Here is a 13,833-nt window from a genome sequence, read left to right as displayed (position 1 = left end):
ATTTGGGTTTTGGACTGTTGGTCAGACAAAACAAGTAATCTGAAGATGTAAATTTAGAGGCTGAAAAATTCTGATAGACGTCTTTCACATTCAATAAGCCAATCAATTATCGACCCAAGGGAAACTTTGCCAAAAGTCTGAAGCAAAAATTGTCGTTTGTGACACATTTTGTGTGCTTCATCTTGTATTTTATTGTAAAAAGTCCAATACTAGGGCAGTATATGCAAAGAGTGTTTCCATTAAAATCAAATCGAATTTTTAAGCAAAATTTTGAAATGTTGCATTAAGAAATATGCAAATTAGGGACGTTTCCATCAACTGGTTTAGAGCAAATAAACAAAGCTGCGTGAACTTACTTTGGTCAGAAGATGGCAGTGTAATGTATTGCTGTAGGCTAATCCGTCAGTAAACAGTAGAAGAAGAAGAGATAAAGAAGAAGAGAGAAAGAATAATTTTAAAAAAAAGTTGCTTATCAGACAACTTTGGCCACCTACCAGAGAAAATATGTCTTCAGGAATTAGATTCAATTGGGCAACTTATAATTGTTCTTTCAGTTGATTGATCAGTCATATGAGTTAAATGCTATCTACGTTAGAACCTATTCACAAAATGCGTTTCCAACTCCTATTTACCGCATTAACTATTTTTTGAAAAAGACAAAACAACCTCAATCGAGCGTAAAAACTTTAATATGGATTTATGAGTTTTTATCGATTTTTGGTATTTCCATCAAGCTTTTCTCATGCGCATCATTGATGGAAACACGGCTACTGATTTTCAACAGCTTTGTGTCATTGCAATATATGCTATCTATAACATATCCTTTATATCCACGTGGCTACGTTCCACAGGTGCATTGTGAAGATCACAGGAGACATGACCCTGTCGTTCCCCATGGGCATCATCAAAGTGTTCACCACTAACCCCTCCCCGGCCGTGCTCACCTTCAAACTGAAGAACACCAGCAGGTTGGAGCAGATCCTGCCCAACCAACAGCTTCTGTACAGGTGAGCTGTGCACACAAACTGCTGCACTGGAAACGAAGAGCTGTGCAGAGCTGACGAGTGGATAACTTGTCAGAGTCGTGGTTAAGCGATCGAGGGGATTTGGAAGCGACGGTTTGAGTGAGAATGGAGGAAATGTAGTCTGCGTCAGAGAGAGGAAATTCAATTAGTAATCTGACATAAACCTATCATTAAGTTGTCAGGGAAGTATTTTCCACCAGACTTTAACAGCCAGGTTCTCAACAGCCCATGTCTCTTCTGAAACACTTCACGCCTCGAAATAGCAAAGAGCAGCAAACTTCATATAACAGCTGCTTGATTCCACATATATTATTTTACTTCTCACCTCTTTAGTCTTAGTCGGAGAACTTTAATGTATGTTTTACCTTACATCCGATGCAACATTTATTTCTTTTTGTTTCTTCAGCTTTTTAAAATGTAAAAAGTTAATTTTCTTTTTTCTTTTTAATGTTTTTTTGCTCTTCTTCCTTCTCTTAGTTATCCCAAGACCACATGGTCGGACTAATTGAATCAAATGGAATTCATGATTTAGTAGCTGGTTGGATATAACAGGGTCATTTTTTCCAAGCTATTGGAGCTTTGCACACAAAGCCAGTAGTAATGAATAATTTAGCCTCATATTATTCCTTGTGCTTGAGTTTGTGTGTGTGTATCTCTCTGACTGTTTGTCTTTTTATCTAGTGATCCTTCCCAAAGTGACTCAAATTCCAAGGACTTCTGGTTCAACATGCAAGCGCTGACGTCCTACCTCAGAAAAGCCTCAGATCAGAATCCTACAGCTTCCTATTATAATGTGGACATCCTAAAATACCAGGTCAGTCAGCCAACGCAGAGCCTCGAACATAATCCAGATAAAATAACTGTGTTTAGGAAGAATGCCCTCTAAAAACATGTTTCTCCGAGTGCTTTACGCTGCAGACAAGACTGAGAGTATAGATGAGAGAGCAGGGCCGAAATACAGACAGTGCAGAATGTATTTTTATATGAAATGTACAGTTTTTGATAGAAATGTTCCAAAGTTAAAGAGTCTATTTGATTCATCGTCTGTTATACGCTTAGAATATTAAAGTAGTTTTAACTTTGTTGTCACAGCCTCACAATCTGTCTGCACCAGTTAGGATTAATTTGTGGTGACTAACTGGCTTTATAATTGAATTTACTGCTCTGAAACCATGTTATAGTCTGGTTTAAACCTCAGCTGTATACGGTGCTGTAGGCCTGCTCCTAAAAGCCTCACACGCGAAATGCCTCCTCTGCATGACATCATGTTTAAAGTCAAACCAAAGAAAGCTTGTTTTATCTGTTCAAACTGGCTTATTTACATTAGCGCATTAGTTTCTTTCATATCTGTGTGCATATTTTTTTTATTTTAAAAGCTTAGAGCCATAGAGAATGAATGGAAAAAAGCAAAGTAAAGTTTTTTCTAACCTTATTATTATAAGTTACTCAGTTTAAAACATATAAATGTGCAGGAATGCTACAAGTATAAAGAACATGATATATAAACAAATATACATTTTTATCAACTCCTGCAATAAAGTATATATTAAAATAATTATTTTGAAGTATTGTGACAGTTCGATTGTTTTTTCTTTCCCTCTACTTTAAGACTACACTCACTGGCCACTTTATTAGGTACACCTTGCTAGTACCAGTTTTGTTTTGGACCCCTTTTGCCTTCAGAACTGCTTAAATTCTTCATAGCATAGATTCAACAAGGTTTTAGAAAAGTTCCTCAGATATTTTGGTCCATATTGACATGATAGCATCATGCAGTTGCTGCAGATTAATCACATCAATGATGCAAATCTCTTATACCACCACATCCTAAAGGTGCTCTACTGGACTGAGAACTGGTTTAGAAGATCGTCTTGACCATTATACATGCCTTAATCAAATGGTATTTATTTAATGTATGTCCATAATGGTAAATGGATAGTAAAGTAATGTATAGTAATGCCAGTAAAATGCTTCAGCCCCACAGTATGTAGGGGTTAGATATTTTGTTAAGTGATTCTTCAGCTGTTTCGGCCACACTGTCATCAAGCATCAAGCCTCGGCCCTCCACTTCGCTCACAACCACACAAACCACTAAAGGCCGTCCTGCCACCCCATAATCAGGCTGCTTCTGCTTTTTTTTCTCTCGTCAAATAAATCTGAGTTTTAGTATATGTGTAGTACAGGAAGAAATCTAGGAACATAATGAAATATAAGCTCAAACAAACAGTCCATTATTGGGCTAATTGGCATTTTGTTGGTGGGAGAAGTTGGTGGGTTTTTTAGCTTACATTTAACCTTTCAACAAAGTAAGACAACTAAATCACAACATGGTCTCATAAAGTCTCATTACTGCTGAAGAACTCAAAGCAGCTTTGTTTGTCTCTCCGGGTTTCAGGTTCAGTCTGACGGGATCCATTCCACCCCTCTCAACCTGGCCGTGTACTGGAAGTGCACACCGAGCACATCAGACCTGCGGGTAGACTACCGCTACAACCCGGAGTCCATGGCCGCCCCTGGTCCGCTCACCAACGTGCAGATCTTAGTGCCCGTGGACGGAGGAGTCACCAACATGCAGTCTCTGCCCAACTCCATCTGGTAAAATGTGGCACTTTTTATATTAGCAGGACCGCTGACAGCACTTTTATCTTAGTTCAACAGAAGAAGCAGCTTATTTCTTTCTCTTGTTTTAGGAATTCAGAGCAGAATAAGTGTCTGTGGAAGCTGACTGACATCTCAGAAAAGTCCGAAAATGAAGGTAAATCATCTTTTTTTTTCTTCTTTGTTTGCAATAAGAGACAACTTGTTCAAAATCCTTCCTATATGTGTGCAGCGAGAAAGAGACTTTGGTCTTGTTTCAGAAAGCAGGTTTAACAAACTCTGACTCAACTCCTGATCTCTGAATTGACTAAACATGAGATTGGTTTTCCATTTAAGAACAAGCTGATCAGAGTTTTCCATTTTAACCTGCAGATGTATAGATACTTATGCATGTATATGCAGATCATGCACAAAAATAATAGCCAGAAAATAATCTGAGTTAGAGCGGAGGAAAGGGTTGATAACACAATGAAGTTTTTTTTTATTCTGCAGCTGCAGCACAGCACAGCTAACTCAGAAATATCAATTATGTTCTGTTCTCATCAAGAGTGATAGAGATAATTATTCTTTGACCCTACGTGCCTAAAGCTTTATATCTATTATCACTAATTAAACTGAGATTATGTGCACTAAACATTGTACAGGAAATGCACAGAGTCAAAGTATTATAAAGAAAATAGGAAAATGACATGCAGAGGTTTAATTCTAAGCTGAGGTGACCTGATGCTGTAATCAAACTGCATAAAAGCGACAAGAACTCTAAAAAAGTCTTGAGTAATAGGCTTGGGTGGCATAAGGTATACCAGTGTATTTAGAAATCCTGTATGATTTTATATATATATATATATATATATATATAATTTTTTTTTTTTATGTGTAATGCACAGCAGCCGCCACCAGAGGTCAGTCTCTAGGCAGCTTGGCTAATAAACATCGCGACTTACAAGACTTTTTAAAAACTAAAATTACTCTGTTCTTTTTTTAGTTTAATACTGATAATTAACGTGTTTACGAATACCGTAATATATAAACAGTATACCCCGATGAAATGGATACGACCCAAGCAAGTAAACCACAGTAAACCTCCACTGATAGCCAACTAACCCAGTGTTAGTAACCCAGAGTTTAAGTTACCTCTCTTTCTGGAACTGAAAACCCAAAGTTTCTCTCATCTTAGGTTAACCCTTTGATGCACATTATGGGTTTAAAGTGACCCGACTAAGTTTTTATATTCTATATCTTTGCAATAAATTAATTTCATCATTCAGTATTAAATGTTTTCCTCAAATAACTTGTTTTTGATCATCATACATCCTATTTTTTTGTTTTCATTTCTCACTTTTTGAATAAAAAAACTTTTTTTTAAATCACCGTGCTTCTAATGCACAAGGTCATTTTTGACCCATGTTGTGCATTAGACGGTGTTTATATGTTGTGCATCAAAGGGTCACCAAGTCACCAATCACCAATTTAAAACCAGACAAAGAAGACACAAATATTAACTATCCTATTTTGTTAAATTGGTGTTTTTCCAATGGGAATTATTATTTGGTGGGTCTAATAAGTCTCAGATGTTAAAATATGTGATTTTCCAATGTAATCTGGTGGTTCTAACAACTCTTTTAAAGTTAAACCTTAAAAATAAGACAAACATAGTTACACATATACTCAAATTGTTAATTTAGTGTTTCACTTTTTGTATCACTACGCTTCTAATGCACAAGGGCATTACTGACCCATATGTGTAAACTTGATGTAATAATACAAAAACTATTTTTCTTCATAAAGTATGAAAGGAAAAATGGATACAATGATCTGTAATTAAAAAAAAGATATTCAAACACATAACCAGCATGAAATAACATGGGAAATGTTGTGCATTAGAAGGTGTTTATATGTTGTGCATCAAAGGGTTAACAACCTCAGAGTTTTCACTAATTGCACTTTCTGAAGTAGTGATTTGGATCAATTGCTGCAAAGTGAGTGAGTTTATTTGTGTTTGACCCCAGGCGCCGGGTCCCTGAGGGCCAAGTTTGAGCTGTCAGATGGCCCGTCGAACCCGTCCACTTTAGCAGTGCAGTTTATGAACGAGGGCAGCACCCTGTCAGGAGTGGACATGGAGCTGCAGGGTTCTGGATACAGACTTTCTCTCAACAAGAAGAGATTTGCCACAGGTATGCAGATCGTCCACACGTATCTGTTTCTGGAATATTTAACACATTTATGACTCAAACTGCACATATTTTGTTGTCTTCTGCAGGACGTTACATGGCAGATTGCTGAGGCGACCCACCACTCTGGTTCTCAAGAAAAAAAAAATCTTGTTTGACACAAAAGTTGGCAACTTTTCAAAGCTTCCTGAACCTCTGGATCCATCTGAGCTTTTGCCCGGGAGGCGAGAATCTCACTACAATAAAACAGCACTGAGTATTGAACACTGTTTAAAAAAAAAGAGAAAAAGATTAAAAGAAAGATGAGCTTTCAGGAAATGTGTAGATATGAAGTCTAATAATGCTTTCTGATCAATTCACTTTTGTATAGTCAGAAACAATTTATGGATTAGATATAAATCTATATTGTATTTGAAATCATAAAAGAAAAAGTGCACTAACAATCTTTCAGATGCTCTTCTTCCTCTTATATTCATTTTCCAAGAGCCTTTAAGGATTATAAAACAAAACCGTGTGGAAGAGCAGAGAATCTTTTCTCCGTCTGAACTGTAAATATTAACACTGATTACGTTGCTCAACCAGCTCTGACTCAATGCTCAAATCAGTTTTGTTTACTGATCTTTCTTTTTTCTTCCTCATGATTTGTCTTTTTTTCATCACGTGCAATGAAACAATGAAGGTAAAATCTGTCTTACTCACACACGTATGGCACAAGCTTCTCTTGAAGTGCTTTCACACAAATGCAAAAAAAAAATCTGACCTCAGTGCCTCCTCTTTTACTGTGGATCAATAGGCAACAATGTTTTACCCAAATTTGGGGTTTTCCAGATTTAAGCTACACTTCTCTGTGGTTAAAATGCAGAGTTTTTTAATCAATCTGTGATCATTGTGGTCTTTTTAGATTTTTCTCATTTGTAAATCCCCCTTTCAGTCACGGCTTGCATTTTTTTTGCATTCTTTTTACATTTTTAGGCCTTAATTTTTATACTGAAAAAAAAAAATCTTGACTGTAAAACAAAAAATGTTAGAAGCACGGAGCTTTTAAAATGCCCTATTAATAGAGAAATGTGCCTGAATCTAACTTTTCTCTAATAATATTTTTTGTATACGACAGCACAGTCGATAGCACCAACAATGTGCCAGTTGTGTTTTTTACTCCTTTTATTTGGATGTTGAAGGGAAAATGTCTCCTCTTTTTACAACCTGACTGTCTTCCAGAAATCATGTTTGCCTTCTGTGATTGAGTTTGATCACCAAACTCTTTTTATATCTCGTCTTTTTTCTATCAGACGCTCATCATTTTCACCTCTCACTGTGCAGTAGACGATGTAAGTCAGAAATAGCACAATAAGGCCAAATTAACGACGGAAATGCCTTATCACAAAAACTCAACACTGAGTAATCCGGTGTTGTTCGATATTGTCACACAGTACTGCCATTGCCCTGTGATAGATCACTGACCTGTCCTGCCTCTCACCCAGTGCATGCTGGGATAAGCCTCTTACAACTATAAACAGCACAAGCAGGTATAGAAAATGGATGTCTGGATGGAAAATTGCCACGTTTTGACTCTTGGTGCTTTGTTCTTGTCTTTTACTAAAGAAGGCTGCTGCTGCTGCTGCTGTAGTCGAGGCTGTTGTACTTCTCCATGGAGTTTTTTTATGTTCTTCATTGACCTCAACCTGTAATGATCCTTAAAGCAACTACAAGGAACTTTAATTTTGTGTTGATTCTGGCACCCCCTGTGGACAGAAGTGGTCTTGTTTCCTTACAACCACTGTTTGTGTTGTAAAGATCTTGATCTGGCTAGCAAGTGCATTTATTTTGGATGCATGTGAAAGAAAGATGCAATTATTTTAATACCATTTTTCTTTTTTAAAACAACTGTTTGCAGAATGCATAGCGATGAGGGAATGTATCTGTTTGGGCCTTTGCAAGATTAATAACTGTAATATGAGGATGGTGAAACAAAGTCAAATTTGTTTTACATTAATTCTGATGTAAAACTGCATCTTGCTATGTATTTAAAAAATAAAATAGGCATATTACATACCTGTTGAGGAGGAAGAGCTAATTCAAGATCAGTTTTGAATTATTTTACATCTCACAATTTTGCCCGTGGTCTATGACTTGCCATGTTTCCATCAATGAATTTCTTTGCACATTTTGACGATTTGCATGAGAAAAGCAAAGATTGAAACATGAAAACTAAAATAAAACCCCCCAAATCTGCATAGAAGTTTCTATGCTCGCTTGAGGTGGTTTTTGCCCTATCGAAAAATACTTACTGTGCTAAACAGAGATGGAAACACTTTTTCCAAATAAATTTTGATGTAGCGAACATTATAATTTGCCCAATTGAATCCAATTTCTTAAGACTTCTTTCCATTTTCTCTTGTGGGTTGCCAAAGTTTTCCAAACAGCAACATTTTTTACAGCAACACATTACACTGCCATCTTCTGACAAAATATGTTAATGCAGCTTTGTTTATTCGCTCTAAACCAGTTGATGGAAACGTCTCAATTTAGCATTTTCTCTAATGCAACATTTCAAAATTTTGTTTTAAAATTTGCTTTGACTTTAACGGAAACGCGGCTATTGTTGCTTTTTTCCTTCTTTCATCAGTTCTTTTCATTATCTCTTTGCATATCCTGCCCTAGTATCGATCTTTTTACCACAAAATATAACATCAAAAATACAATTCTCTAAAGAAAAATCTCCTCCTGCTGGTTTTTAACTGTCTGAAGTAAGACTCGCTGCCAAGGCTTGCCTGGAAAAATGCAAACATAGGCTCTGCGTGCCGTAAATATTTTTGTCCGGTTCTGCAGTGAGTTTTTAAATTGAATTAGCTAATTTTCTCGCTGATGGTCTTATTGGTTAATGTCGGTCCTATAGAGGCATCAGTGTTAAATTTAAACCAGTTTAAATATCCTTGAAGTTGCTTTAATTTGATCAACTGGCTGTATGTGCTGTGTCTGGAGATGTGCTTAGTTGCCTGGAAGCTGTGATTGAAAACTGATGAAACTCTTTATAGCAGGAGTTTCATACACTGTGCATCATGTGGCCAACTGACCTCTCAGATAAGAAAATAACTTTTCACATCTGGCTTATTTTTTATTGTCCGCTGTGCTGTAGAAAACGGCTCATTGTAGTTTTTAACTGCAGGTGATTTAAAACTCATATCCAAACTTGACTCACATCATCCATCATATCTGGCCAAGGTGATTGTCACCAGTTTTTAATGTTTTTAATGTTTTGTAAGAATCTGGTTCAAGTCGCAAGCCTTTGATAATATCCAGAGGCAGACATTAATCTTAAATGGATGATTTGAATATCCATTTAAGTTGTGTTTTAAATTTTGTATCTCACTCTCGACCTCAATCAGCCAAATGTTTGAAGGTGTTTTGAAATAATGAGTTTACATAAAATCCTAAAATTGTAGCACCAGACATTTGTACAGTGTGAAATCACTATGGTTTCTCTTTAGTAACTATATATCAGTGGTTTTGGTCAGATGAGCCGAATACATAAAAAAAAAAAATAATAATAATTTGGTAATTGTATTCAGTATTAGCAAGCTGGTTCTTGCTGTCCCGACAAAACGTACAAAATAACTGTTCAAGGCTCCTTTCTTTGTCACTTTCACATCCTTTTTTTCTTTATATGTTGTATTGAAAAGAGTTTAAAGAGAGCAAAATTATGTAAATGATTCTCATAAATTGTACATTTTTACCAATATGTCAGCCACTTTTTGTCTCTACTTTATGATTTCTCATTGTGCCTGTATTAAATGTGTAATATATGAATATATACAAATATATTAAAATGACTAAGTGTGTTCTGTGTGCTTTTTTTAGCCTCAGGATGAAGATCTAGTAAGAGCTTCAATCTGGTACTTTTTTGTTCATTTCAGAGCAATGCAACAATTAATTGAATAATCGATATATTCCTCTGTTTTACTTAATTAAAATGAATGTTTTGGGATTTTGGAGTGACAAAAATTACATTTAAAGACATGTTTTTGTTTGAGATGGACACGTTTTTAAATTTCTTAATTCATTAAAAAAATGAATCTGTAGAACCTGTTGCTCATCTCATCAACCTTGACAATAAAGGGGAACTCTTTGCATGTCCTCACGGTGAGATTGAAGCTAATCCACTTATCCAGGGAAACATTTTGATGTGTTTCGAAGCAGTAACTTCGGTAGCGACCAGGCTAGTTTTTTTAGTTATGTTTTTCTTGTTTTCCTGTCCTCCATCCAAGCCTGTTACAGTACCCCAAGGATTCTACTGATCTTTTAGCTTTTTATCAAACACTACCATCAGGATAAAATTTCACATTGTCCAGTACTTTTATACTTTTAATTTTGTGACAAAATACCTCCAAAACTGATGACATTCCCATCAGCCTAGCAAGTGCTAATTTGCAAATGTAACTAAGCTGATGAATGAGATAAACATTATTATTGTTGAACTTTATCATGTTTGCATCAAGCTGCAAACCCTCGCATCTAAAAAGTGAAGCCAGTACAGTGCTTTAGACTTGTATTCTTTCTAATGGCCAGCAGGGGGGGAAATCACTGGTTGCAGAAAGAAGTAAAAGTTAATAAAGTCTATGAAAAAAGACCCTACTTCTTGCTTGATTTATTACCTCCGTAAACATTCTAATAATGAGTGTATGGTCTCAATCGTTAGTTTCAAGTCTTCAATACGGCATCATGTTAATTTTGTTACTTGTAACAGATGCCCCTTGCTAATCAAGCTACCTAGCGACAGTGTAGCTGCTAACTTAGCATTTGCAATACTGATGGTACCTGTGTACTGTCCTTTGATTCAACCTCTCATCCAAATATGGTTGCTTCTTACTCAAAAAAAAACAAGATAGCAATGGCCAAAATGTTGAACTCGAAGCTTCAAAAACCATCACTGAGGCGACATCCATTTCTTTTATACCATATATGCAGTGTAGAAAATGATTAAAAATATTGCCTGAGCATGTTTAAAGTAACATGGCTTAAAGATTGTCAGGCATCGTCAGTATGTCCTCTGCATCTCAATAAAAGCTATTTAAAAGTAAACAGATATATTGATATGAGTTTAGAAACATCAATTTGAGAGAATAGGAGAGCAGTTTTCCTCTAACCTTGGGCAGGTGGAACACTCTTACAGAGAACATGTCTACCTGAGCTGCTTCTGTGCATTGTCAGGTCATAGCAGGAAGCTCAATATATCTGATCAATAAGTCATGATGACATGGGTCAGGGGTCGAGGCTGCAGTGTTTCTCCATTTAGACAGTTTCTGTGTGACTATATGAGCTTTAGAGATAGTTGTATGAGTTCACTGCAGTACACTGTATCTAAAATCAACAAAAAATATATTTGAAAGACCCCACACAATCTATACAGCTTCTGCAAACACTTTATTCCTTTTATGTAGCCTGTGTGCTCTGGTAAATATTTGTCTTCAGAATTGACAGATAAAGCACTCCGAAAATTGGCATCGTGAATCGGCCCATTAAAAACATCTAAAAGCCCCCCAAAATATGCAGATTTTACTGATTAAATATTGGCAGAAAAGTTGCAATAGTACAATAGAATTGAAACAGTAAATCTATTGTGTTTTTTTAATGCACCATAATCCATATACAGCTTGAAGACACCACCACACATGTGTTACTAATATCATGTTTGCACTGCCAGAACCTCATGCAGCGCTTTGCTTAGGAGGATGTATGGATGACTGTGCGTACACGCTCAGCACTACATCAACACCTTGTGCATATTTACACACTCAGTCATGCCTTGTGTCCCTTTGCCCGAAGACCTCCTCCTTGCTGTTTGAAATACACCGTCTGAGCTGCCTTTTTCCTAGCCACATGTGGGAGCCATCAGTGTAGACTCTACTTTCCCCTGTCCGCCTCACTCAGACGAAGAGGAAGAGATCTTAGGGTCTCTTGTGTATGATGTTATTCTCTGACAAGCCAAAGTGAGATATGTGAGCTGAAGTCATATTCCAAAACTCTGCTGGTCCACATGTAGACTTTTGTGTGTGGCCAGGCTTTGAATCTGTTAATTTAAGTGTTTGGGTTACACAAGTATGAACCAACTAAAGAGAATTTGATTGAGAGACAAATTGGCTTTAGTGGCACGAGTTACACGAGAAGATCAGCTCGTCAAATCCAAAATGTTGTCTGGTACATAACCCCTTAAAAAAGAGACTTGTTGTTTATACACTTCAGCTATTGTATGAATAAATAGAACAAGCTTTGGAGATACAGGTAGGTGAATTTTATAACCTTAGAACTGAGCCACACAGGGGCGTATCCAGGTGTCCCCTGAAAACTGATTGGCCACCCTCAGGTACAACCTTATTATCCTAAACTGTGATTGGCTGTCTGCCTGCCTCGTTGGAGGCGGGACTTAATTTGAACCTTCAGTTCAGTAACTCTTTAAACAGAAGCATGTAAGAAACTGTAAGATGCTGCAATGTTAGCGAAATGTTAGCGTAAATTGTGGTTTCATTTTCATTGTGATATGTTTGAAAGAGATTGAAAGTTTTGAGAAGATATACACATTATCTGTCGAGAATAAATCACATTGTCACAATGTAACAAGGTAATAAAATATATTTTATTCCAACTTTATGAGCAACAGTGTATTTAGCATATAGTCAATATAATCAGAATGAGTGACATAAACCCTCATCTCATTCATTGAAATCAACTTTCATATCTCATTAATACCAATACTTTCACAAACATTAGGTCAGAGACCTGATATTATATATGTTGGGCCACAGACTATAAAGGAAAATGACAGCTTGAGTTTACCCCAAAATAGCAGGTTCTGTTTTATTTAAGATGGTAGCAAAATTACCTGGTACATAAAATAAGCACAGCAGAAAAGTCAGATGTTTAGGACAAACATGTTTAACTATATATCTTAAACCTTAGTGACAACTGAAATAAACAAGTTTGCCAATTTCACATACCTCCACAATTCAAGTTAAACGCCAGTTCGTCTACAAAGAAGTGAATGTTGCTGTTAGTGTAATGTCAAAATGTTTTGGTCTATACAGCTAGCAGCTGGTTAGCTTAGCGTAGCATGCCGGAAAACAGGGAGACAAGTAGCTCAGCTCTTGCCCAGTCCAACAGTAGGTTTTATTAATCTGCCTCCAAGCACCAACAAAGCTCACTACTGAAGACATTATATCTAGTTTTTTGTAAATTTGAGTAACTGTGATTTTACAAGGTTTTCCATGCAAGACTAAATCGCCACTAGTCAAACTCAAATCAAACTCAAAACCCAGATTCAACCCCAGTTTTATACACATTAATATTTTGGGAGTTTGATTAAAAGATCACTGTCAAGAGAGCACATTAGCCAGGCAAACCAGGAAGTGCCTTAAGCTGCTTTCTACCAAAAATTCCAACAGGGTGTGCTAAGTTTGGCAGCAAAAAAAAATCTGTCCATTCATTTCAGTGCAAAATGAGAAAATTTCTCACTTGATTTATTACCTCAGAATTTTTTTTTAGGAACACTATGATCTCAATCGCTAGCAAAAAATCTTCTTCAAGACAATTTGATGTCAACAGTTCTAATAATGGCCCCATTTAGAAGAAAATAGAAGATAAAGAATCATATGATTTGGGGCGTGGCTACCTTTGATTGACAGGTCACTAACAAGGCGAGCCTTCATCAGGAGAGAAGCAGAGCAATGCGTATCCACGGCAACATGTTAATAAAGTTATATATAACATGATATAGATATAAAAAAGGACGTTTACCAGTTTTGTCTCATAACTTTAACCCTTTCACACTGTATTTTCACTTAATGACTTTATTTGAACATTTTGTTCAGTAAAAATGTCTTGTTCAGTGTTTGGTTGGACTAACAGACACTCCAAGGAGTCACTGTTTATTTTTCTGAGGTAAGTAACATGCATTTTGTTTTTGTTTTCTGCTAGCCAAAACTAACACCCCAGTTAATGCTCCAATTAATGCTAACATGAATTAGCAGCGGCTTTGCTCAGTCAGG

The 13,833-nt window shown here is 36.5% G+C and overlaps 1 protein-coding gene across 7 annotated transcripts in view; it reads left to right on the top strand.

Moving 5' to 3' along the window:
• Positions 1-9,127, top strand: part of fcho2 (FCH and mu domain containing endocytic adaptor 2) — a 60,003-nt gene extending 50,876 nt beyond the window's left edge. For 6 of the 7 annotated variants that reach the window (XM_059357569.1, XM_059357563.1, XM_059357566.1 and 3 more), the window contains 6 exons: positions 852-1,007; positions 1,707-1,839; positions 3,421-3,620; positions 3,716-3,780; positions 5,633-5,797; positions 5,884-9,127. In XM_059357569.1, the coding sequence (XP_059213552.1) occupies positions 852-1,007; positions 1,707-1,839; positions 3,421-3,620; positions 3,716-3,780; positions 5,633-5,797; positions 5,884-5,906 (742 nt within the window). In that variant the 3' untranslated portion in view covers positions 5,907-9,127. The other variant, XM_059357568.1, reaches the window with a different exon arrangement.
• Positions 9,128-13,833: the final 4,706 nt, after the last annotated feature.

The sequence above is a fragment of the Centropristis striata genome, chromosome 19, assembly GCF_030273125.1.
Source record: "Centropristis striata isolate RG_2023a ecotype Rhode Island chromosome 19, C.striata_1.0, whole genome shotgun sequence".
Taxonomy (NCBI): Eukaryota; Metazoa; Chordata; class Actinopteri; order Perciformes; family Serranidae; genus Centropristis; species Centropristis striata.
The sequence above is the reverse complement of the archived record's forward strand: the minus strand, read 5'-3'. Positions and strand labels throughout refer to the sequence as shown.